The 25,754-nt window shown below is 37.3% G+C and overlaps 1 protein-coding gene across 2 annotated transcripts in view; it reads left to right on the top strand.

The window, feature by feature from the left end:
- The window catches only part of ctnna2 (catenin (cadherin-associated protein), alpha 2), a 263,561-nt gene that overhangs the window by 53,928 nt on the left and 183,879 nt on the right, over nt 1–25,754 (top strand). For both annotated transcript variants that reach the window (XM_026360927.1, XM_026360928.1), the window contains exons 4-6: nt 539–705; nt 1,567–1,686; nt 2,378–2,644. In XM_026360927.1, coding sequence (XP_026216712.1) covers nt 539–705; nt 1,567–1,686; nt 2,378–2,644 — 554 coding nt within the window. The remainder of the gene's footprint in view (nt 1–538; nt 706–1,566; nt 1,687–2,377; nt 2,645–25,754) is intronic.

Here is a 25,754-nt window from a genome sequence, read left to right as displayed (position 1 = left end):
TTATCAGCCTGTTAGTCTTTGTGTGTGGGTGTGTTTTTCCCATTTGCATGCATGCCTTGGGTATATACAGTATGTTGGTACAGATTTTTCTCTGATTAAGGTATATTTATAGTACCTAAGCATGATAAATGCTCTAGAAAATTTTTGAAAGTAACAATGAAAACAAATTGGAACATTTTGTAGAGGAACAGCTCACCAGTCAGGTGTTTTTTTTTCTAATGCTTGTAGGTTACAAGCCCTTTTATTTCTGAAATATTTTTGGCTGTATAGGTTTGAGCAAACTGGGGCTTTGTTGAAGCCAGATTCTAAACAATCAGCACTAATTTCACAAATAAGCAAAATTGGGAGGATGAACTGAATAAAGGAAGCGAGTTGGGAACATTACACTGATCATATAGAGATAAGACAGATACAGTGAACTCTTCTGAATCTCTTAGTTCACTTTATCATATAATATGATTACTATGATAAATAGCTAAGGTCAATTATAATCATGTCCCTCTTTGCCACTGACAGTTTCCTTGCTTTCCCTTTGCAGGAGAGACAATGCGTATTGCCTCGTCAGAGTTTGCTGATGACCCGTGTTCCTCTGTGAAACGTGGCACCATGGTGAGGGCTGCTCGCGCCCTGCTGTCTGCTGTCACCCGCCTGCTCATTCTAGCTGACATGGCTGATGTTATGAGGCTGCTGGCCCATCTTAAAATTGTAAGTGTGATCATCACCCTGTTTTAAAACAAACATTATGATAAAAAAAGTACTTCATGAGCAGTTGTTTAGCAGTGTGATATTAAGTTTAGTCTCATGAAATCACAGGGCTGGGCTGATTGATTACGCTGTGTAACCAATAAGCCGCAGTCACAACTGAATTTGCAACATATTTTGCAAGTGAAAGATTCAAGAGCATTATTTAGGAGGCACAGTATTTACTTACTTAGTTTGAAAGTAACTCGGAGCTTTGAAAGGAGGAGAAATTAATAAAGCGTAGAACGAATGATATGCAGTTAGCATACACTGAAACTCATGCCTTCATGCACCTTCAGTCACACACTTTGTCCCTTCCTCACAAACACACACACACACACACACACACATGCACGCACACACACACACACACACACACACACACACACACACACACACACACACACACACACACACACACTCAGAGCCCTATTTTCTAGTTTCGTTCTTGAATCCAAAGAGGGGCTTAACTCAAGCCAGTATAAGCCCTACCATCAAAGGCCACTAAAAAGTTCTCCCTCTTCTCTCTCTTTTCCATTACATCTTGTGCTGCAGTTTCATTAGGGATAGGAGGGAGTTTAGAATCACAATGTACCCATTAAAATTTCACAGCTAAATGCTCATTTTCTCTTTTTAAACCTCGTTGCAATTACATAGGAGTAAAAACAAATATTTTCACTTCTGCTAAATATGTGTCGTAAATAGTGTATTTAATAACTAATATGATTTAATATTTGTTGCACAAGATCGTGTGAAACTAGTTTTCAGGTGCAACATTTAAATATAACAGTTCAATATGTGTGTGTGTGTCTGTGTGTGTGACAGGTGGAAGAGGCCCTGGAAGGAGTAAAGAATGCAACCAATGAGCAGGATTTGGCCAACCGCTTCAAGGAGTTTGGGAAGGAGATGGTGAAGCTGAACTATGTGGCAGCCCGGAGACAACAGGTAACCAGAGGACATCTGTCTCCTCCTCTGTCCTCTTTAGTAAAAGTAAACCACACTGACCAGTGCATCACTTTCAGACATGATGAGATCTCATGAGAAACAACTCCTTTGCTCTGGCTTACTCTGCCTTTAAAACGGGTCACACTCAAATCAGGTTTTAACTAACAGACTTAGTTAACACATCATAATTAGTCCTAATTATTCAGTTACAATCACTATTCACAACACATCAACCACTGACTGGCAAGGGTTGTCTACTATCAGATCCTGGCAACGACTCCACAGTGAAATGCAGTTTGTCTCATTAATGTAAGCTTTCAGTGAAACGCAGTATAAGGATTTGTTTTTTACTTTTTCTTAAGTACATATGTAGTTGTTTATTTGTGGGTTTACATAGTCTGATGGTCCCCAGTGTTAGGAAAAAGAAGTCTCAATTCAAAACACTGCACTAAATCTTGTCCAGTTCCAGCATTGCAGATCTGCTGAAACACTTTGTGTAGTTTTAACAATACCAGTTCCTCAAATGCAACATTATCTAATGTTTTATTCTTTTTTTGACGGACATCATCAACATGTCTAGATTCTTCTCATATTAATTCCCCTGCAACAGCTTGGCTAATACATGTCTGACTATGTGTCTTTTTAAGATACAGGTGTACATAGACTTAATGTTTTTTCACCACTTTCGCAGGAACTGAAAGACCCCCAGTGTCGAGATGAAATGGCAGCTGCACGCGGGGCACTTAAGAAAAACGCCACCATGCTGTACACGGCCTCACAGGCCTTTCTGCGCCACCCAGATGTGGCAGCTACACGTGCCAACCGTGACTACGTGTTCAAGCAGGTGCAGGAGGCCATTGGAGGCATTTCAAGTGCTGCTCAGGCCACCTCGCCCACTGACGAGAAGCACGGCCATGCTGGCATTGGGGAACTGGCTGCTGCCCTCAATGAATTTGATGTAAGTGATCAAGCTTTCTGCTCATATTTTAAAGACTCTGTTCTTGGATATATCTTAACTTTAATAGCACATTAATTGTTTCTTTAAGGTAATACTCTAATAGGTCCCATATTTGTGTTAATGATGCACGTGTATGACATTTTTACTGTATTTAAATCTACACACAACCTGAACTAAACACAGTTGTTCCCTGAAAGTCATGTTTCTCCATAAACATGATTCTCTGCTGCCATCTAGTGGTTAAACATTGTTAGTGCGCAAATGATAAACTTGTTGCAGTTTAGTTGATCATGTATAGTTTGATAGTTGGTCATAGAGTTGGTGCTGTGAGGAGCAGGCGTACAGTAAGAACCACTCTTTTGGGTGGAACCTCCGGATCTGCCACTCCTGACGCTGCTCAGATTGTGTTCATATTTATATATGTTTTTAGATGTATAGTTGACCCATGCAGAACAACTTCAAATAAATATCAAATATATTTCTTTACTTTCTTTATTTAAGACTCACAAAATTGGAACTGTATTACAGTAGCATAGCCCAGAATGAGTTTACATCATGTTGTCTGCTTCACTGGTAAATATAGTACTTTAACTTTAACAGTCAGTACAGACAAACATAGCAATATTGAATATTTTTTTCATCCCTAAAGTGACAATGATGTATTATTTCATAAGATAGTATATCCACCATGCCCTACATTCAGTTTAATAACACGTTTTGTTATGTGCACTCTCTGAACTAGCCTGGTCTCCACTTAAGTTGTTTTCGTGCCAGTTTTGTGCTAGATTTTCAGCTGAATCATATTACATGTAACACAGTGCATCTAATACTGTCCAGTGAAAATTGTATGTGTTCTTAAATCACTTATTCTTGATATGTTGTTGTTATTATCACTGTTAACTGAAGGCAATAGGTTTGATCATGTTCAGTTTTGTATTTTTCTGCTTTTACCTGATGTTGAACTACTAGAGTCTCTTGCAAACAGACATAGACACTTAAGAATGTGTTGCTTTTAGTTTGTTGGCATCGGCATGTACCATTACACACATTCAATACACCTTATATTTCAAGATCACAATTCAATGTGGTGCCTACAGATAAAAAGCACGGTTTAAGCACAAATATTTTCAAATAGCCTGAGTTTGTATTACATAATTGTTATAGGGAACATAAATAGAGTGAACTTAGTAAATTTATATAAATGTATATAAATAGTAAGTGTATTCATAAATATAACGCAGTAATCTGTAAATCTATGTTTTGTAGGAAAACAGATCAACTAATGACTTTTATATTATTATAAAGTAACCAAAATTGTTTTTATAGATAACTATTGTTGTATGAACTGCTGCATGTGCTCACTATACACTATAATAATGTAAGATTGATCATTTCATTTTTAACCATAATAAGAATATAATATATACAATATATACTCTTTGACATGGCAGATGTATTCTTCTTTGACCATGTGTAATTTGTGAGTCCCTTCAATACTGAATTTCTTATGTCCTTTGTTTCGTTTTATTATACTCTGTATAGATATGTGCTGTGTTTGAACAGTGTTCTTGATGTTGCTGATGATAGTATGTGAGTGACCTCTTGTGGCAAAGTTTGGTTATTCCAAGTAGCTTATATTTTGAATTATTGCTTGTGCTGCTGTGAGTAGAAATGTCATCGACTCTAACAGATGAATAACTAAAGCCGTCCAGCGTTAAGAGCTTAGACGTTTTTTAGAAGAACTTTTTTTTATCTCTGAACATTTGATACTGTTACTCTGCGTGAGGCTGGAGCCTGTAATGATCACATCGACACTGTTTTGATGGAAAACAGGAAAAAAACCCTTGCATAATTTGGTTCCATTCGGCAGACAGGAAGCAGTTAAATGAGACAAATTGCCCTTTGCTTAGCCCTTTGTGCTTGCCTGAAGCTGGTGCATGTTTAATTCCTAACTTACCACAGAGAGCCAGACTATGGTCAGACTCCCTCTGAATAATAATGACCTGATATATTAAGCTATGAGGCATGCCACTTGCAGGAATTTGCGTGTGTGTACAGCTGTGAATAGCTGTCTTTTGTGGACGTGTCTTTATGAGTTTTTGCATTTTGCATCACACATGCAAAGTAGTGCCTGTATATGTTTTGTATGTGCTATATGGTATGTCATCATAACACGATGATACAGAGGGCCCCGCCATACTGTGCACAAATCCACACAAGTACTCTGGCTTTATTTTCAGTGATGGAGTTCGTCTCCATGGTGCAGAGTTGAGTGATTGCGTTTATCTGTTGTGGGGTGCTGCTTCCTGTCCTAAGTCAGCTTTGATCTGTTTCTCATCCTTTGACTCTCCTGTGATGGTTTGATAGATTTATAACAGAGCTGACTACAGCATGGACACAAACTTAAGAAGAAACTGCTTATTCCTTCAGAACATTTTCAGGTTTTTTGGTTTGTGTTTTTATCGAATATGATGGTGCTCATTTCATTAATGAAGTGGACGAACAAGTTGTTCTTACTGCCAGACAGTTTTCATTTTCCCCAGCCTCTTTTACTCAGACATAACACGATATTTAGTCACACAAAAATGCAAATGCATGACTAAACAGACACAATCATTTATATCAGTCTTACATTTAGGAATGAGCAATCTCTATCACGCTGTAAGCAAGTGCTTCATTTTAAGTCGACTGAAGAAAAGAACACAGAGTACTTTTCATCTCCTCCATCTCAATGCCAGGTATGTACAGTCATCTGAAAAAGCAAAAATAAACGCAGACAAATCAGTGACACTATAGATTGTCTGCTATGTGGATTCTTTTCTACCTTAAATAAGCAGAAAAAAACATCCAGAAGATTCTTTGTGAGGGGTGATTGAAGGCTCGTGTGCCACTAAAGTGAAAATGGCAAGGATGTTGAGCACATTGCCTCCGCTGCTCCTGAACATGTACAGTCTGTGACTCAAAAGGTTAGACAAGATTTTTAAATGCTGGGCACTGGCACTCGAGCTATAGCAGGAGTGAAAGGGAAGCTTTTGAATAAGACAAGAAAGAGGGGATGACCTCATCTATACTTTTTTTTTTACTGACACTGAGAATTAGTTTGGAATACAACTTAGGACACTGAGGCATAAAATCTATTAGGAAAGAAAGGCAGGTCAGCATCAGTTCAAATTCACTTCATTTCAGCACCATTTGGTATATAACAAAGAGGTGACATGAACCCCACCTTCTACCTTCAAGAGTTCCTCATCAGATATGTTAGGATGAGGGTACTGAGTCTTAACTTGCTTCCTGTGTTTTAGGTTTGAGGAGTAGACCTACATGAATGGTATGAAGCTTACTTAATGTCTTGTCCAGGGACACTTCCATTTGATATCAATTTTATTTATTTATCTTAATATTTGCAAATCAGAGGGAACTTTAATACAATTCAAATGCATTTAATCCTCAATTTAGAACCATTAGAAACAAGTTATGAAATTTGTGAAGTTGCCCTTTAAAATGTAACAGAAAGTATTTCATAAACAATAATTTAAGATGGTCAAAATCTCCTTCAGCGTTTTCTTTCTTCACCTGAAATAAGGCGTAGGTCATCAACTCATCAAAGTGCTAAATTAAAGTAAATTTAAAAGTAAATTTTATTTGTGACATGTCCTAATCAAATATACGAAACCCTGTTCGCTTAATAATAACAGAAATAAGCCCAGTCATTTTCTTAGGAGAAATGTTGTGATTTAAATAACAAAATGCTTTAAAATGCAAATAACAAACATTTTACAGATCACTGTATCTATTACATAATCACTCTCCACCGGGTACAAAAAACTCTGGAGGCAGAGTTTTGCAGTAATTGAACTAATGTGGGGGAATTTACATATTTGGTTCTTTTGTTTTCTGCACATACTGTAGATGACTGATGAAGTAGTTTTTTATTATATAAATGTTATTATATAATAATATATATATATATATATATATATATATATATATATATATATATATATATATAATAATATATTAATAGGCTTTTTCATAGTTTGTTTTTTAGAGTGAAATTTTCCTGTAATGGTCAGTGCTTCTCGATAGCACGCTATCCAGATTGTCTTTTCACCTAGCACCACTCTGGCACAGCAGATTTGGCACAGCACTTTGCAAATAGGTTTTATTATTACAGCAGCCAGGTTTTGATAAAGGTGGCACAGCATTTGCGCATGGCTACCTTTAAATTTGCCGGAAATATGCAGGAAACACCCTGTCATGTTGGAATAGAAGTCTTTATTTGGGGATCTGAGCTCAGTGGGAGGACAGATGGAGTGAAGCCCTTAGGGGTATGTGGGTAAAGACACTGTAGCACATGCAGACAAATTTTTAGGTCACAGGACAGAGTGTAGCCATTCTTTTAGTTTAAGACAACACAAAAATATGTAAGAGCAGTGATTTTTTGAATTAATTGTAGCAAATATAAAGATGTATACCACATTTTTATAATGTGTTATATAGCAGCCTGTAAGCTGGTCTGGTCACTATCTGTGAGCCTTCATATGCATCCAGGAAATCAGATAGACTGCATCTCTCTCTCTTCTCCTTCTCACCTAGTAACTGCCATGCACATTATAATATGCAAAAAAGAAAGAAAAAACCTTTTGTCTCCTTGTCATTTTCCCGCTTTGAGCCTCCTTATCTTTGTACAGTCAAAAGCAAGAAGCACCAGATACAGCCTTTTTAAAATGTGACTCTGTCAGGCTCTCCTGCTCTCTCACACTTATTTGAAGTGTCATACATAAAGGCATCATCTTGTGAACAGCAGCAAAGTAAGTACTTCTAACAGAGACCTTTTTACTATGAAGAAATACAAGATACACTGTGACTCTGGTAATGTAACTGAGTTAGAGAAAACCCTGCCGGCACACATTTGAGTTACAGAGGCTTTCCCATGTATTCCTCTGTTGTTTCTGCTGCCTTCAATGAGATGAGCTAAGACAAGTGGAGAAAAGACGTAGATGGTGTGTTTTAACATAATTATGATTGCATCAAAATGATTGCCTTATCCTCAGCACTCCAGCAGTCAACCAGCAAATGAAATTAGCCTTTTCTGAACAGATCGTCATTGCGTCGTTACAAATTGGACTTTTTTTTCAAATAAATATGTCAAATTTGACCCAGCGCTGTGTCCTTTGTATGTCACATCTGCTTCGGATATATCAATGCAAACAAGTGGTTCAAAGACATTATCCTCAGACTTGAAGCAAAGATTATGTCCACACCATAACCAGCAGATGGCAGTATTTAATTACTTTCATCACTTGTCCATCCTTTCTCTCTCTTTATTCCCCATCCTCTCTGTCTTTTCCATTTTTATCCTTTTTCCTGCAAGTCCTTAGAAACAGAGGTTTTAGAGTCTGTCTCATTCTCTACTCAGAACAGTAGCCTACTTCACCTTCTGTGGTTTTGTACTGGTAATAGGGAGGAAGCTGCCTTCTGATGCTGAGATGTTTTGATGTATATAGATTCTTGAATTGAGATTTGTCAAAGAGAACACAGTATATAAGCTTAGCAGATACAGCCTGATGAATTTAACCCCTTCGGGCACCTTCAGCTAAATAGTCTATGCTATACCTTTCTCATCTCATCACAACTCTTGTATGCCTACAGCTACCTGACATAAAAAAAAACTGCTGCAGCCGGCTGTGTATGTTGTGTATACAAACACGGTCACACACAGGCACACAGAAAAACGCATTTCATTCACACACAGTGCAGACATCCATACACCGGCAGAGCATAGCTTTGAGCCTGCGGCAGAGATCCAAGTAGCACTGGATCATTTTGCCATGGTTTTTATTTCCATCTGCTTGTTCTCTACCTCTTTCTTCCTTTTTAGGGGGTTATTTACAGCATCCAGCGTCTCTCTCACTACCCCTCACCTCTTTTCCCTTCTTCTTTCCTCTCACTTTCTCTCTTTGTTCTCATTGTCTGAGGAGTCTGACAGAGGTGTTTGAAATGCTAGCGTGTTTCCATGCGTACTCTGAGCCCATTTGGTAGCAGGATTGTACTTTCCTGCAAAACTCTCCTCCATATATATTGCAGGGCCTGTTGTCACACTGCACAAGCATATGCCAGACCTCGCTCTGCATATATTATGGGCTCACTATAACTGGATTTACTTGCTAGCTCAAGGAAAATGTGCATGACAGCCAGTCTTTCAGTCTTCTGAATCTCACTGTGGCAAACATTGCTTCCAAATTTAAGTCCTTGTCCGAATCCTGCATCTGAGCAGTAACAGGTCATTGGCTCTGCTTCTGTTTATAGAATGATGCATTGATAAGCTCCTAGAACTGCAGCTAATATACAAAGTCCAGTAAACACCAGGCAAGGCTCGTCCTCACTTTGTGCTGTTATTTTTGTTTAATATATATTTTTATGAAGATGTGTTTGAATTTTTTTTCCATTGAAAATGAGCAATGGAAAAAAAAAGTTTTCTTCCTCTGACATTATGAGCAATAAGCACAATAGATGTGGTCTTCATTGTCAGTGTATATGCAGTGACTGCCCAGTGACGACCTTTTTGCGTGCTTCGCTTCTGTATCAGACACTGCTGAGCCAACCTCAGAGAAAGAGTGGCTGGGGAGCAACCTGGCTCTAATGTATGTAGATATATTCCAAACAGAGGGATAGCTTTCTTGGTAATTGCTATATCAATCTGTGCACTCCTTTCCTTGCTGTCTCATTTTAGACTCTCTTTTATTTCTTTCCCGCTTTCCTTTTCCTCTCTTGCACTAATACACGTGCTCAGACATACACACACAGAATCTGCCACTTTCTCCCTTTACATTGTCTCTCCTTCCTCGATTTGTCTCTCTCCTTGACTCACATTGATTTGGTGCTTGAACATGTGGGTGTTCAACACATTCTTTAGTTGCCTGTGAGAAACTAACGGAGAGGAAAGAGTATATCCTGATTATTGCATCCGCCGATACTTGCTGGGGAAGGTCAGACATAAACATGTTCAGATGCACAATCATGTACAGATGCGCACAGACCCCAAGCATTAATAACAGCATCGAACACGGTGCCAAGTGGCAGTGTTATTGACAAGAACCCCACTGTGTTCAATAAAACTCCACTCCCACCGTCTTTTTCACCTTGGCTAAACCACGTGTTAGCCCAGAGGTACGCCTCCTAATTACGACATCCACTGCCTGCCGATTACAACACTGCCTCATTCTCCATGGACAGATGCACCTGTCAAGAGAAATATGAATAGGGGGACTAAGCTGAAGTAATGAGACATGACCAGGGAGATAGAGAAGTATTGGTTTGTTTGTTGCTGTACAGTAATTAGCCACTGCCTGGCTTGTCTTGGTGGCATGGGCGATCTGTGGAGGAGGCAGAAAGAGAGTGGCAGGGGTAATTGGTAAACAGGATTCAGAGATCCATACCAGTTAAAGTCAGAGCTTATAGCCTTAGGTCTCTCGTGATCAGCCTCTCCACATCTTGTTTCCATAAAGCTCAGTTTGCAGCTTTCAGGAATTACTCAGCTCTTCTCGTTTATCTCCAGCTATAGATTTAGTCTTGTTAGATTAGACCGACTGATGTTCTGCCAAAGCACGTTGGCAGTTGGAATTCACGTCTCCAGGATGCACACAACATAGTGAACACCACTTTACAATATTAATCAGAATACATTGGATTGTTTATTATAACACTGCATGTTCAAATACTTACAGACTTCCAAGGCTGGCTTTAATTCGTCTCTATTAGTGTTTCATGTTATAAGCAAAATCACACTGTTTTTCTTGGCTTGTTTTCTCAGTTAGAAGGAAAGAAATGATTAACAGAGTGGTTACAGTATATTCCAACCACTCTCACCATATAGCCCCTTAATTTAAATGGCAACAGCAACCATAGTGAATTACCTCACTACATCTTCAGACCTCTTTCAGTATAAACTCTTGGGAGTTGATTTCTGAGTGGGTACAGCAAATTACTTTCTTTAAAAAAGCATCTTGCCTTCCAGTCAAGGTCTTCTCTGTAGGAGCCTTACATGCCAGCTTGCCCACTCAGCTGTGTTCAGTCTCATGGATCTGAGGGCATGCTGGCTCTTGCACTTGCAGAACAGTACATGTACTGTTGCAAACATACAGGCACATGCGTTGGGCAATTTGTAAAATGTTACATATCAGTTTGCAATGAATTTTACAGTTTCACCTCTGGGAACATAAGATTGAATTGAATTGACTGAACTCCATTAGTTGAATTTTTCTTTGATTATAAAGTTACGTACAGCATAAACATAGAAACCAGTTTAGAAGACAGTATATTATCTTCTTTGCTTAAGACCAAACTTAAAATACATTATTTCTTCCCACACATATTGTTGCACTACTCTGAACATAATAATATGGACATGCACACCTATATGCATACTGTGCTATTATGTAGGCAACTTTATTTATTTATTAACTTTTTGGCTAGAGGGATATATCTAGCAGGGACGTCTTGCTGGATTTGAGACAAAAACCAAACCAAAAGATTATAAATGAGCTGCTTGTCTGAGTTTTTAGTGTCTATGTTGCTAAGCTGAAGCTCCCTACCTCAAAGTCTGACTCTATAGAAATGCAAAGTAGTTTCTTTTCTGTAGACAAAATTCTACACACGTTCCAACACAGAAACTTTTCAGCTAAAACAAATTGAATATGCTATTAAAATCCTCTTCAGAGTAAAGCTGCCAGTTTTTCTCTGTAATGTGACATTTCTAAATTTACTGCATTCAGCACTGTACAGTGGGATTTTATCACATACATGTAGCAGGCTTTTTAATTTTGGTCGGGAGTAAGTATTCATTTACAGAACACAGTTTTTTTATAGACTGATAAACCTGAGGCATAGAGAGGGAGTGTACAGTCTCTCAGCAGGTGAGTCCTCCACATCCTGGAATGGAAATGCTAGTGTAGTGGCATTGCCTCAGGGATTTATGAGTTACATTTAAAAATATATTCAAATGGCATTTAAGGCACTTCAATTAGGAGTTGACTGAAGTTACCTCCTTAGGTTGTACAGATAAGTCAGAAGACACAGGAAATCTATTCATACTCTGCTAATAGCTTGTGGTATTATAACTATTTTAATTTGCAGTTTGTTACTGTGCAGTAAAAAATGATTGAAACACATATATAAATACACGGATGTATAGGTAAGGTGGTTGCTTTATAGCAAAAGTAGTGAAAGTAAAAATCATCTCTCTTTACTGAAGCTACAAAGATGAGTTGAAGCACATAAATTACATACTGACACTCAATAACACATCGTCCATTGTGTGTTTAGATTTTTTACATCTTAACTTTCAGCAGTCAAAAAAGTACTTGGCCTGGCTGGGATTTTGATAGGCAAGAGACACCATCCAATAATGAAGCCTGCATGTTTGAATAGTGCAGCACTCAGAAACTCTCAAATTTTCCCCTGTGGCTTCCAGAATGGAAGAGATGCCCCATATCCCTGATCTATGTTTGGAAGAAGCACTAATGCACCAGTGAAGTTGCTTAGATGAGTGTAGCTTTGTTGACAGGCCAATTTAGCTGTCATTTTGAGATAATGGAGTGTTCTGTGGCAGTAAGTACCACTGCATAAACCGATGATCCAGAGCCCAGCTCCCCTACATCCCTAACCAAAATCAGTTCTTCTCGACTGTTTCTTCAATATACGAAACAAGTTTTCAATTTCTCAAGAACAAACAAAAGTATATGAAAAATGAAATGTAATGTTTAAAATATTTAACTATCAGACATAAAACTAAAACTTCCCTGAAGCAGAAGGCTGTGTTCTCATTCTTACTATGTCAAGTTTAGGTTCTCACTAATTTCCCCTTTTAATAATGTGAAACAAGGTTCAACAGAGAAGATTCATAAGTTTTTCTTTCAAGTTTGAAGTTGAAAAGAACAAAATTGACTTAAATTGACTAACATAACAATTAATTATCTTGTAAATTTTACATCCGGTGCATTTATCCCTTTTTGGATCTTTGACAACACTTCTTAAATCAAAGATACTTACAGCTGTACAGATTAGTTACATGTAGTTAGGACACCAGTTATTGTTACATACACTACTTGTTGTTTATGAAGAATAATTATGATGTGACAGTAGGAAAATATTTCTAAATAGTGCAATTCTGTAGCAAGATAACCCATCAATCACTGTATGGCAATTTCTATAAATATTTTTTAAAATCTGTTTTAACAACACGTACCCCAACTCTTCAAGTGTTTTTAAAGAATTATCTTAGACTATTCTCATCATCTGGATAGATAAATAGATAAATAACCAGATCAGCTGTATACTGTATTTGGAATTAATGTGTGCAAGTTATTCTGTAGGCTTGAAATCCACACTATCATTATTCCTTTTCACTTTGGCTGTTACTGCCAACAACAACAATCTGGAGCTCTATAACAAGCAAGTCTTGGCTGAGGGTTGTGAGCTTCTTATGAACACGACCTTACAAAAGCCACAACAGTTAAATGAGAAACCTTTGAACATGACCTTTCTTTTTTTTTTTTTTTTGCTAAGACTACTGGCTGCCTGTTCCCTCTTCCATCTATACAGAGGAATACACTTAGTTGCATATTCACTCGTAGATGCTCTGCTGATACATCGCTTTTAGCAAACCATGTGTAACTCAAACAAACGATTGCACATCAAACAAATGACTGTAAGAAGCAAGTTAAACACCGCGATCTAATACGTATGCGTGAAAAGAGTGTGATTTCTCTGATCTAAAGCTTTTTTGTGCTTTGTAAATAGGATTTGAAGAAAATGTGTTTGCAATTTTAATGCCAGTCTTGTTCTTCTGTTCTGCCTTTGCATCAACCTTTAATTCTTTTAAATGCTTGTTCAGTGTCCTGATAGTTCAGTCTGCTTGTACAAATGACATGTTTCATCCTGTGCTGCTTCCTCATGGTTTGCTATTTGAGATAATGGAGATTTGTTCTTCACTTTTCTAACTTAATTTGTGAAGAAAGCTGACAGCTGTTCTAGAATTAACTGTAGAAGTACCTATGAAAACAAACATTTAAAGATGAAAAATTACAAGGCTAATTTTCACCCTTTGTCTCTGTCCATATGCTAAAAGTGCCCTGTGGAGTTTTTTTTAACAAACAGATGTTACACTTCAGCTCATTGTTTAGCATCAAAACACACAGCATGTATCTTTAGGTCTAACAAATGTGTTGCATGCATTTTCTTCCACATACAACATTTTCAAACCTAAGACATGCCAAGTTCATTTACTTCCCCATTTATGAAACATTTGCGAACCTGATTTAAATTTTTTGTTGTAATTTGTTGTTGTTTCGTTTTGTTTTTGTAAATGTTCTGCTTTGTTTATAGTACTGGTTACTATTGAGCACTCGTTTTCTCTCTTGTTTTTTCTGCTGCCTTGCTGTGTTCCTTGTTGCATTACAGCCACCTCAACATCAGTAGGCTTGTGTAAAACCTACTCTGTGTCTTGTCATCCATGCATGCGTTTTGACGTGTTTGTGCATGACACAAACAAAATGAACACACGTGAAAAACACTGCTCCATAGCAATACTAGAGACCAAAATAGTGGCTAACAACATGCTTTTGATAATATACAAACACTAATGCCAAAACACAGATAAAGGGATAAGATAAGAGACCAGTTCAATGTACTAAAGGTGTAACAAATTTTACAGTCACAGTTTCAATCGTTAAGGAGCGAAAATATTCACTTGTCAATTATGTCATGTAATGAGCGCAAACAAGTACAGGCACATGTTCTGGGACAAATTAACAAGAAACAGACATTGTGGTAAATTTAAAGTACATTAAATGTACTTAAATCCAATTCCTGATACTTTGAGTTTTAAGTCATCTTTAAGTCACCTTTAAGTCTGTTCTTTTATTTTCTTTTACAAAATAATATCAGTAAATCTTTTTAAAATTTTTTATTTAATACAATTTTACATTATTTTATACAATACATTATTGGTTTATAGACTAAGCCTGAACATTGCTAGACCATGTCCCATGCAGTAAAACTTTCTCTTGTTTTCATTGAACTGTTAGCTTGCATCATTGTGTACAACCTCTTAGTTACCAAGCTGCAGGTCACATATCCCATCCTACTGTAAATGCAATCTCTGTATGTTTTTCATTTTTTATATTGTGTTATATATCCTATTTAATTATTTAAATGTATTATTTGGTGTCCACTATCTCTTGACCTGGTTAGCTACACTGTGACATATGATGATGAAACCCAGGCTGGAAAAATATGGAATTCATTTTACTATTCTTCTGCATTTACTCTGCTTCATTTGGAGTGTTGCTTTTGAGGACAGCTGATTTAGGGGGAAAAAAGAAAACATTAAGTGGACTGAGCCATTGGGATGGACAGACGCAGTACCTAGCAGAATGATTTCTATTGAAAGGGTGCAGTGAGTGTGATTTGGGGTTATCGTTTTGCAAGAAAAAGCAGAAAGTGAAATGAGGACTGTATTAATATTCAAATGAAGACAAGTCCTCATGTGAATGCATGGTTTTCAATTATGGGCAATATGTATATTTCTCTGCTCTGAAGGAAACTGGATGTTGCCTCCAGATGCTTTTGTAAAGCTGAGCATCACATGCATCTGGTCTATTGTCCTTATAACAAGAGCCACCTGGGGTATACTGTTAGGTGCTTAGATGAGGAATTTGGATTTGTTACTTAAATACATACATATAGTGCTTAGTAATACATCAGCACCAATATAGTATACTATCTTACATTCAAAACTTTAAATAAATATTACTATATTAAGTTTACATCAGAAGCAGAAAGGATATTTGTCAATACACCAGTAACAGATGATGGGGTGAAATAAGGCCTTGCAACCACACAGCAAGAGCCTTGTCTGATGAAGATTCAAACAGCATTGGATATACAGTAACTGTCCTCACTGGTGCTCCTTTTCTTACTGCTAACCCACAAGTGAAGAAACCCACAGGGAAAAGTCCTAGTATTCTAGATTGCCAGTCTGCTTCAGGGCGTTCTAGTAAAGACCTTGAGCCCTACATTCTCTAATATAACTCAGCTGAAGACTGAGTGACGAACCATCTATGTCCATTTCTGGTGAGTGGAGAACTATGTGTGTATTTCTGTCACAAAGGGAAAAACAAAGCATCAGGATGAAGTTTTATTAACAAAAAAAGCTTTGCTTCTAAACATAAGTGGAACCGTTCTAGAAACGGACAGTAGACAACTGCAGTATTTATGTTCACAAATGTTGACTAAATAAATAATAGTGTAGCACAAATTATGTTAAAATGAACAGGACATCTAGTATATTTTCAACTTAGCTACAATTAAAATATTGACATTATGTTTTACAGTATTTCATCGTTTCATTCATTAAGGTAGTTATCTAGTCTTAGCTAACATATGTGAAAAAACAGACATGAAAACAGTCAGTGAATAAGAATATGTGTCTGTGTTTATACTAATACTGTTCTGGTGCTGTTGTAAAATGGTTGGGGTGACAAAGCTTCTGGATGTCATGGTATGTTAATGTGTCTGCACTGTACCAGCCAAGAATATGCATTGTTAACTGTTTACAATAACACATTACTTTACAAGGCTGTATAAGTCCTCAGAAGTAATATTTGCTGCTAAATGCTGCTTTTCTTAATGGACCTCAGTCACAGTCAGTTTTGGAACTTTTTGAAGCTACATGAATGTTGATACACAAACATTGTAGTTTGTAGCTTACTAGTTATAGTCTGTTGCCTCAGTTAGCTACACCTTAGTCACTTACAGTTATCAAAAAGTTTGTCTTGTAGAGACTACTATTGTTGGTAATCTGATTGCAGCCAGGGCCCTGAAGGAGTAGCACATAAACACAACTCTGTCAGTCTTTGAGACCTTATCCAATAACTATTCATCAGTTATATATACAGTTGTGCTTTGGCAGACGCATTAAATATAAAATCTGCTGTTACTATATGTCTGCATATCTGAGACAGTGTCATGGCAACACCTTTTGCTTTGTAGGCAGAGTGTGTCTACTGTAAGTAATGCTATTTTTCTTGATCACTGTGAAAAGACTCCTTACAGTGTTGTGAGTGGTCTTAATCTTCATTAAGACACATGGGGCATCGGCCTGACCCACTGAGCCCAGAGTACAGAGCACATGAGAGGGTCTTTTCAAGCTCCCGCTGAGTAATTAATAAAGACTTCTTTTTTTACTCTAACCCTTTTCTCCTCATTTAGCCCCAGTAGCGCAAAGGGATGGACAAAGAAACATAAATTTAAATGTTAATTGCATCTTTATAACCCTGTAATTTCTAATTACCTTTACTTTTTCATTGTGCTTGCAGTAAACAGTGGTTAATGAATGGGGATTAGTAGGTGAGCCATGATGGCAATAATTACCCCTAACCTCTTATGTCTTTTGTTACCTCAGAGGTGATGTGGCATGATGCTATTACTGCTGAAGTGGGGAGGCAGCTAGTTTGTAGTCCTTTGAAAAATAGGTTCTCCTTGAGTTTTCCTGACATGCTCCTATACCTTTGCTATTAGTTTTTGCAGTCACAACTGCCACACTGCTTCAGAGCCACAACCAGAAATAAACTACCGTGCCATCTACTACACCCTGCACTCCTAATTTTCTATGGCTGACTATAGATGTGTGTCACCGAAGTGCAAGAACAGAGGCTTCAACATCTGCCAGTTTCATGTGCTGTGCTCAGCTGGAGCCAGGGGACACTATACCCCAGTTCCCTCTCACTCCAAGATCATGCAATCGTCTGTAATCCAAGTAGCTGAATCACTGTGTGTGTAATATGAAGATTTCTGTGTATAAAAGGATAACTTAGTTATGCTTGTACAGGTTTGTACTATATGTACTATACTATATTTGTACTATATGTATTGTTAAGTGTCATTACCAAGAGCTCACGTTTCTTATTGGTGGGTGTCAGTCACTGGAAATAAAGGACCAGCACAACTGATAAGACAAAAAATAAAATAAAAATAATTATTTATTTCTTTTCCCACTTCTCTTGCTATGAAGACAGTAGGTATCTGCCAGATATGGCACTATCAGTACTTTCACTTGCTGACATTTTGGCTGCAGCTAAACTGTGAAGGCCACTGTCAGAGATATTTAGAGATTGCTTCTCAGAGCGAGGGGGTGGTTTTTGTGTCTGACGACATCTTATGGGTACTCAAACTGGGTAGGTCAGTTAATCATCTCTTCTTATCGAGCATTGTTGCAGCCTCCATGAAACTTAGAAGACTGATTGACAGGTAGTTGTCCTTGTGCTTCAATGCTTCTTGTTTTTATTTTATTTTATTTTTTTGCTTTGTTTTGTTGGAATGCAGACGTAGTCACTAGCATGACCAACAGTGATTCTCTCTGACGTATGAAACGTAAGGTCTAAAGATGGGTAGAAATGTCTCTGTGAATAGTAGGTGCACCTTTTCTCTTAATTACCTGCTTTGGTAAATGGCTGAGGGATTCATAATACCTTTTACAAAATAAAAGCAAAAGAAGACTGGCAACAAAAATAAAAGGTTTTAACTTCAGAGTATAAGTTTATTGGTTTATCTAATTATCGCATAACTCAGGAGAAAAGCTTGTGCCCCATAAGGCATTTTAACCTTTTTCTACTTGACCAGACTCCAGTGTTGTTAGTTGTTCCTATTTTTGTGATGGTTTTAAAGAAATGTGTTATTCAGAAACTTGCCAAAATGTCATCATCTCCTTATTTACTGGAGTCTCAGGTATAGCGAAACAGACGGACCTCCAGAAACATCGATTCTGCCTATCTCCTGAACACATCAAATGAGATTAGTGCAAGACAGCAGGTGTGCCTTTGCTGATGACCCACAGTTTGTGTCCTCTTTTAAACAACTGGACACTGCTGTGAAATGACCATCTGTAGGACATGCTCCTGCTTGTTTAACAGATTCCACCTGTGAGATCATAACTGCTGATTGTCATTAGACTGGCTAATCGCTCACTCCAACCCGCATACTGTGACCTCTGTGTCAGTTTACCTGTAGTTTGACTGTCAGTTGTGTTGCAATTCCCGCTGCTTTGGCATTATGTAATGGCCCATGGTTAATTCAGAAAATGTTTCGATGGTGTTGGCAGTAGTATTTTTATTTCAAGGCCACCACTATTTCATTAGATAATTAACTTGATGCATTTATGTGTTTGTGTTTTTCTCTACAGCTATATTCCATTTCTCATTGGACAACTTTGAATTCATTACCAAAGAAACTATCATCATTGTTATACTTACTGTAAATTAAGAAAAAATTAGAAACATAGTACAGTGATCTTTGGCTTCGACCCATTAAGTAAACCGTTGTGTTTAAAGGTAAAGCCTTTGATTTTTCTACTGCCTTTTCAGAGACCCTCCCCCCAGGGAGAACAAAAGCTGTTTTCTCATATGGACTACAGATATTGACCACACACAGTATAGAACGGGTGACTGTCTGTGTCGCAGTCGGAAAGGCAAGATGGTGTGACACAGCTTGCTGTGAATTCTCCAGACAGTTACCTGCTATATTCAGACATGCTCAATTGGACATTGCACAGTCTTTGTTACAGGTGAGCTGTCTGGAAGAAGTCTGTTTAAAGTCTGGGCCATCTGCATCAGACATTTGAATGCGCTCATACATCACCTCAGTTTAATGTCTAGATAAATTCAGGGTTTCAGTGCACATCTGAAAATGGCTGTAGTCCTTGACACTAGTGATGGAGGGGTCCTAGGGCCGTAAAGTAGAATACATTTAAATGACAACAAAGAGATGCAAAGTAAATACCCTTTAGCCAGGATGACCACTGGTTGACAGACAGCCTCATGAACATAAACCATCGAGTTCACTGGATAATAACTTAGAGGCAGAGACCCAGTGTGATTAGGAAATTAGAATGATAATTGTTTGCCTGCTTGAACTTGCACTAAAAGCTTCATTTGACATGCAGTTTGCTCACTTGCTTTAATGGTTTTAACTTCGGGGGAACTCAGAGGGAAAAAAAAAATGCCTTAAGAGCAGTTTGTCATCTTGGAGTAGAGGAAGATGTTGCTTCAAAAAACAAGGCCTCTGCAAATGTAATTCTTAATACAATCAAACAAATATTGTTCCCAGTAAATTTGTGCTGGGAAAACTGAGCACAATTCATATGAAACATAGTCTGTAAATGACAATATGACATTTTAAACCAGAAACTTTTTTGTTATATTTCCAGAACTATAAAGGGTCAAAGGAAAAAGTTCCAATATTCCCATGCCATCACTTGATACTATGAAATATTGGAGACTGTCTCGTGTGTTGCGCCAAGCCCCGTTTCCCACCCAAAACCACCCCCACCCTAATGCTTCAGTGCAGCTTACTGTGAATCCATTGCCAGAGAGCCTGGGAACTGCTCCAACTACCATTACCTGGGCAGGCGAGGAGCCTTGTTGGCCTTATTATGCTACTGTACTGTATGATTTATGTCTCTGTCTGTCTGTATCTGCTACATTAATAAACATTTGGGCACACACTCATAATTTAACTTACCATATTTTGAATACAAGCAGTATCATACTTTCATTATCTTTGAGCATCACTGCTGAGGGTCGTATTACTTTAGATTACATAGTTCTGGTGATTGTCTTTTAAGGCTCAATGCACTACTCATCATATAGCATAGGCATTCATTTATGCAGAGACAGGCGACCTTCAGCTGGTACTTTAGGGTGCTTGAAGAAAAAGAAAAATGCAAAGCGAAAAGAAAACAACAACCAGATCTATCATACTGTTTTGTGGTGCAGTATTTCCTCGTTACAAAACCTTGATGCTGACAAAGGACACAGTCACTTTCTCAGTTCTGTTTCCAGATCTGTTGTGGCAGGTGCGTGTATGTCTGACCCAGAAAAGGAAACAAGAAAAAGTATTGCACTTAGATTGAAACTTTGGCGAACAAGCATAATTTCGTCTGCTATATCACTGCTTTACTTTTTGAGCCGAGACATCAAAAAAAAAAAAAAAAAAAAAGAAAGACGGGGGAAAGCAAGATGTTTAGAAGAGCAAAGCAAGCCAACTCTGTCTTCTAAAAATTAACTCTAATTTTTTAAAACCTAATTGCGTTTTTGTATGGAACATTGCAACAATAGAAGAAGTGCTATATTTAATGAACGGAAACAGAATCGCAGCAAGATGGTTGAGGTGAGTGGCGGGCTTATAAAGCATTGTACTGTCAAACCTGGAGACCCAGGTGTGACTGCAGAAACCAAAGTGTGGTTACGTCTAGGCAGGAAAAATACTTAAGATACTCAGTATTAAAGAAAGGCTGTGATTTTGTCTAAAGCTAATAAAGATGTTGTATTAAAAGTGGCTTAAAATTGCATCTATTGCTTCAGCAAACATTTTCTTTAATTGTAGTTAAAAAAGACAAACTCGTTGCTATACTACAAAATCGGATATTTCTTATCCTCATCGTGAGGATAATAGAAAATGGAGTATAGCTGCAATTACGTTCCCTACAAAAACGTATTTGCGTTTGCATCCAGTTGAGTAGAAACATAACTTTTAGGTTTGAACCAGGGAAACCTGTTAAATTGCAGTGAACAGAGACAGTGTTGATGTTGATGGATTGAATGGCGTAAACTTTCAAAAGATGTGCATTCAAAAATGAGTTTCAGCTATATTTGAAGTGACAATTGCCCACAGAGAGCAAAATTTGTTAATGTTATGTAAAAATGTTGATTATGCTGAAAGTTATTTCTTTTCCCTAATCAAGCTGATTATGTGCAAAACCTCTGTGTAGCTCCCCTTAGGTATAGCCTACATGAGGCAGGTCACATTCAACCTGATATAATTAAACCAGCAGGATACAGGTTCAATCATTAATCAAGATGTCCTGACCACTGGCAGTTGTCTCACATCTAAACGTGTATGTTTAGAAGTGGTACACTGTAAAAAACTACTCTGTATGATTTGTGTGGGTGATCGTGTATCTGTGGATTTATCTAGTTCTCTTCCCACTTCCCTCTTTCACCTGATTGCACTGCTCAAAATGTTTATGTGCTTTCATATACTGTAGAATTGCTCTCACAACATCTGGAGAATGCAGTTGGAGCTGTCCACTGATATATATATATAAATAAATATATATATATATATATATATATATAAACAGTGTGTGGTTTTCTGCATTAATTTGTCATCAAATGTGGTCTGATCTTCGTCCAAGTAAAGAGTACCATTCCTAAAATAACAAACAAAGACATCATATTTTTAATGTCTTTATTGAGAACAACCAAAAAATCTCATAGCAATAGTGGAAAAAGTATGTGAACCCATGGAATTAATAACTGCTTGACCCCCACCTTAGCAGTAATAACTTCAACCAAGCGCTTTCTGTAGCTGTGGACCAGACCTGCACATTGTTCAGAGGGAATTTTAGCCCATTCTTTCTGGCAGAACTCTTTTAGCACTGTCATATTCTTTGGACGTCTCATGTGTGTGGCTCTCTTCAAGTCCTTCCATAGCATCTCTATTGGTTTGAGGTCTGGGCTCTGAAACCATTCAGCCATTCCAAAGGTTCACATACTTTTTTTTGCAACTGCAATTCCAGTCTTGTTTTTTGTTTCAATTAAGTTTTGACAAGTATATGTCTGTTCCCATGTTTTATTGGGAATACAGGAGTTGTAGGTTTTGTAATAAAAATGTATCCAAACTATTTGCAGTAAGCCCAAAAGGACAAGCACTCACCTTTTTATATTTTACTCTGCTTTGAGCTCGATATTCTGTTCTTTATGATATAGACATAAAGATCTATTTAAAAAATAAACCTTTTTTTCAAGGTCAAGCTGCTGGACAGGATGCAGATGAGCATAATAGAGATTACATATCTGGCCATGATAATTCAACTGTCAACATGACTGAATTAAAACACAATTTTTTCCATAGTGACCCCTCTTATGCTAAGTCTTTTAATTACTATAACAGTGACTGCAGTACTTTTCAGACATGAAAAGACTTGACTTCTCTGGTCAGCACAAATCGTTTTTATAACCACATGTCATACTTAAATGAATGTAGCTATTAAAATAGAGCGAGTAACAGAGCGAAAGGTCACCAATACAATAAAATGTTAAACTTCTGTCAAGGGTAGTGACTGTGGTGACGACAGAGGACATTGCTGGTAGTTAATGGTTCAGTTGACTTCACGTTAATGTTTTGGTAATTGCATAATAATAATAATAATAATAATAATAATAATAATGATAATAATAATAGCATGTTGTTGTTGTAGAGCTATGATTGTCTAGTTATACAACGGTAGGTTTTCCTTTAACTGCTGTTGTGATAAAATTCTTATTTTCATTTATTTAAAATGTACCTAGTTATTGTGGCCATTGACCTACAAAACGTATTGTAATCATTTAAGTGTGAAAAAGCTATACATATTCTTCTTTACCTTGAAATTCTCAGTGTACTCTATGTGTCTGCCAGTTATGTGAGAGTACAACTCTTTTTTTTTGTTGTTGTTGTTGTGATACAGTGATACAGACCTGCCCAGAATCTGATCATGATAGTGATAACGATTTTAAAGTTGAATAATTACAAGAGATCAAACAATTAAAAGTATTGGTGTGTGCTCTACACTCCAACAGTTTTTTCTGTGTATTGTACACTGGTTGTACATGTGAAATGACCATGCTGTCCTGTTCTAGCGAAGCACATGGAGCCGCTGGCCAATTGCTACTAGTGTGACTTCAGGATTGTCAATTTTTTGTGAGAATGTAGAAGTCAGCATCTGTTTATGCAAATTGTCTTCTCACGTTAGAAAGAACAACAACAAATATGATTGGACAATCATTAAAAAGATCTTCTGAACTACTATTAGGCTACATTAAGCCAACACTTAGAATTACTCACACTGGGAGAATATGGATATTGTTATGTGTGTTAAAAGTTTCCATTAATTGTGATTATGTATGTAAATCACACGGACAAACTAAAGATTTTTCTTCTACAATATTTCTAATTGGCAATTAGTTGTTTTCAAGTATGCGTACTAATCCACTCTTTTTTATTGCACCCACACAAATTGGCTGTCTTATTTCCTTTTCCACTGTGTGACAATGGAAGGCACTCTTCATTAGGCTGATCAATCAGAGAGTGGGTTCTGACTAAATCCCCTCCTGGGCCAGTGTCGGCAGAGCTTTGTCAAACAGTGTAATAGTCACAACCAAACACCACATGAACCCTGGACTAGGGCCACCAGAGGCAATATAGTAGTATGGTCAAGACTTTGTTGAACTTCCCTCTTAGACAAAATAGTTGTCATCAAATATTGGAAAGTCCTTCAAGGCATATTTGACATAGGCTGATGTGACATGCGCCCTGTCTCACTGGTTGATGCCCCAAAGTGGGGTCAAACTAATAACCTTACCCTTTGTAGGCAAAGCATAAGGTTGCCTCTGGCTTTGATACACTGTCAAAATCAAACATTACATACACATAAAATTATAAGCTTGAAGCTAGGCCTAGAATTGAAAAAAGAAAACTTAACTCTTTCGTCAGCCTGCATACACTAAAACACTGAAACAGAGCAGTTAGACAGATTTTTTCCTCTGAGGTGACTCATAAAATGCAACCAGTATTATTCTGTTGGAGTAAATTTTAGTGAGCTGCACAGTACATTACATTGCCAACCCAAAGAGTAAATTAGATCAGATAGCATTATGCTAAGATAAATGTTCTGTTTCCCTTAAGGATTTTTAAAAATAATTTAAGATTTTGACACACTGCATTGAAAGGCATCAAAATTTAGTGTCAGCAAATCTGCTTGGATGAAATGTCCTTGAGCACATTAACGCATTACCAGGCAAAGTGCTTATAAACCAACTATGCTCGGTATTCTTCCTGGAGAACAAAGTCCTGATGGAGATATTTTAATATAGTGAATAGCATTCATGAATAAATACTCTATGAAGGAAACAGATCTCTTTGATAATATACAGTATATTGAGATGTGGTTGTCTTATGCTATGTTAGGAATATTAGGAAGCTTTGATGAGTTTAACACTGTGAAACACACTGAGTGAACTGACACCATCATGTTTTTGAGGTTCTTGTGAGACAACATTTACCAATTACCTTGAAAACCTCCCAGCCTTTGTAAAACCAGCATTTGATACTCTTTGTACTCTGACTGTTCCCAACACACAGTGATAATTGCAACTTGACATCCTGTGTGGAATAACAATGGAGCAGGGGTCCTTGGGGAATGTGCTCTGTTTCTCTTCTTCTTTGCATCTTCCCATGTCAAGTTGCGCACTTTATTGATTTGTTGAGTTCTTTCTTTGTCTTCTCAAAGTGCTTTCTGATTAGGTGTCAACATAAGGATAGCCGTTTTACAACAAAGGGAGACAAGGTGACAAGTTTTTTATTGATAATACAGTGTCTCAACTTAAATGTTTTGGCTTAAATGAGGATCTGTTTCCCTCCTTCAAAATGTCTGCGTGATTCTTACATCTATATTTAAACATTAGGAGTTATTAGGACTATGTCATTCAGTAAAATGAAAAGGCAGTGACATAAGTGAAGAAAAAAGAACAATGAATAAAGAAGCTTTTACTTTTGAAAAGAGTGACTATGATTTCACTGCCTTAATTATTGATAGTTTTCTTCAAATTCTTGATTTTTCTGAGTGATGTAAATGGACCTGATTGCTCCGTTTCTTCTTCTTCTTTCTTCTCTTTGGTTTTTCTTTCTTATTTCTTTTGTTTAATAGCAGCAAGTGACTCATATAAAGTTCACTTCCATAATTTCAGATATTCAGAAATTTCACTTTCACTTTGTATAAAATTGAAAGCTTTCAAAACCTGTACGCATGTAGGCCATAGAACATGGACAAATATATATTTGGACAATTATGAAACAGTGACGGTGAAAGAACTTCTGAACTACTGCAAAACTAAATTCTTTTACTGCTAGAGCAGAAATACTTTTTGCATTTACTACACTGCAGATGAAAAGTAGGTTATACTCAATGCAGTCCTTGCTCTCTCTTACCACACGTTATTATGCATCATTTGAC

The sequence above is a fragment of the Anabas testudineus genome, chromosome 1 (assembly GCF_900324465.2).
Source record: "Anabas testudineus chromosome 1, fAnaTes1.2, whole genome shotgun sequence".
In the NCBI taxonomy this organism is placed as follows: domain Eukaryota; kingdom Metazoa; phylum Chordata; class Actinopteri; order Anabantiformes; family Anabantidae; genus Anabas; species Anabas testudineus.
The sequence above is the reverse complement of the archived record's forward strand: the minus strand, read 5'-3'. Positions and strand labels throughout refer to the sequence as shown.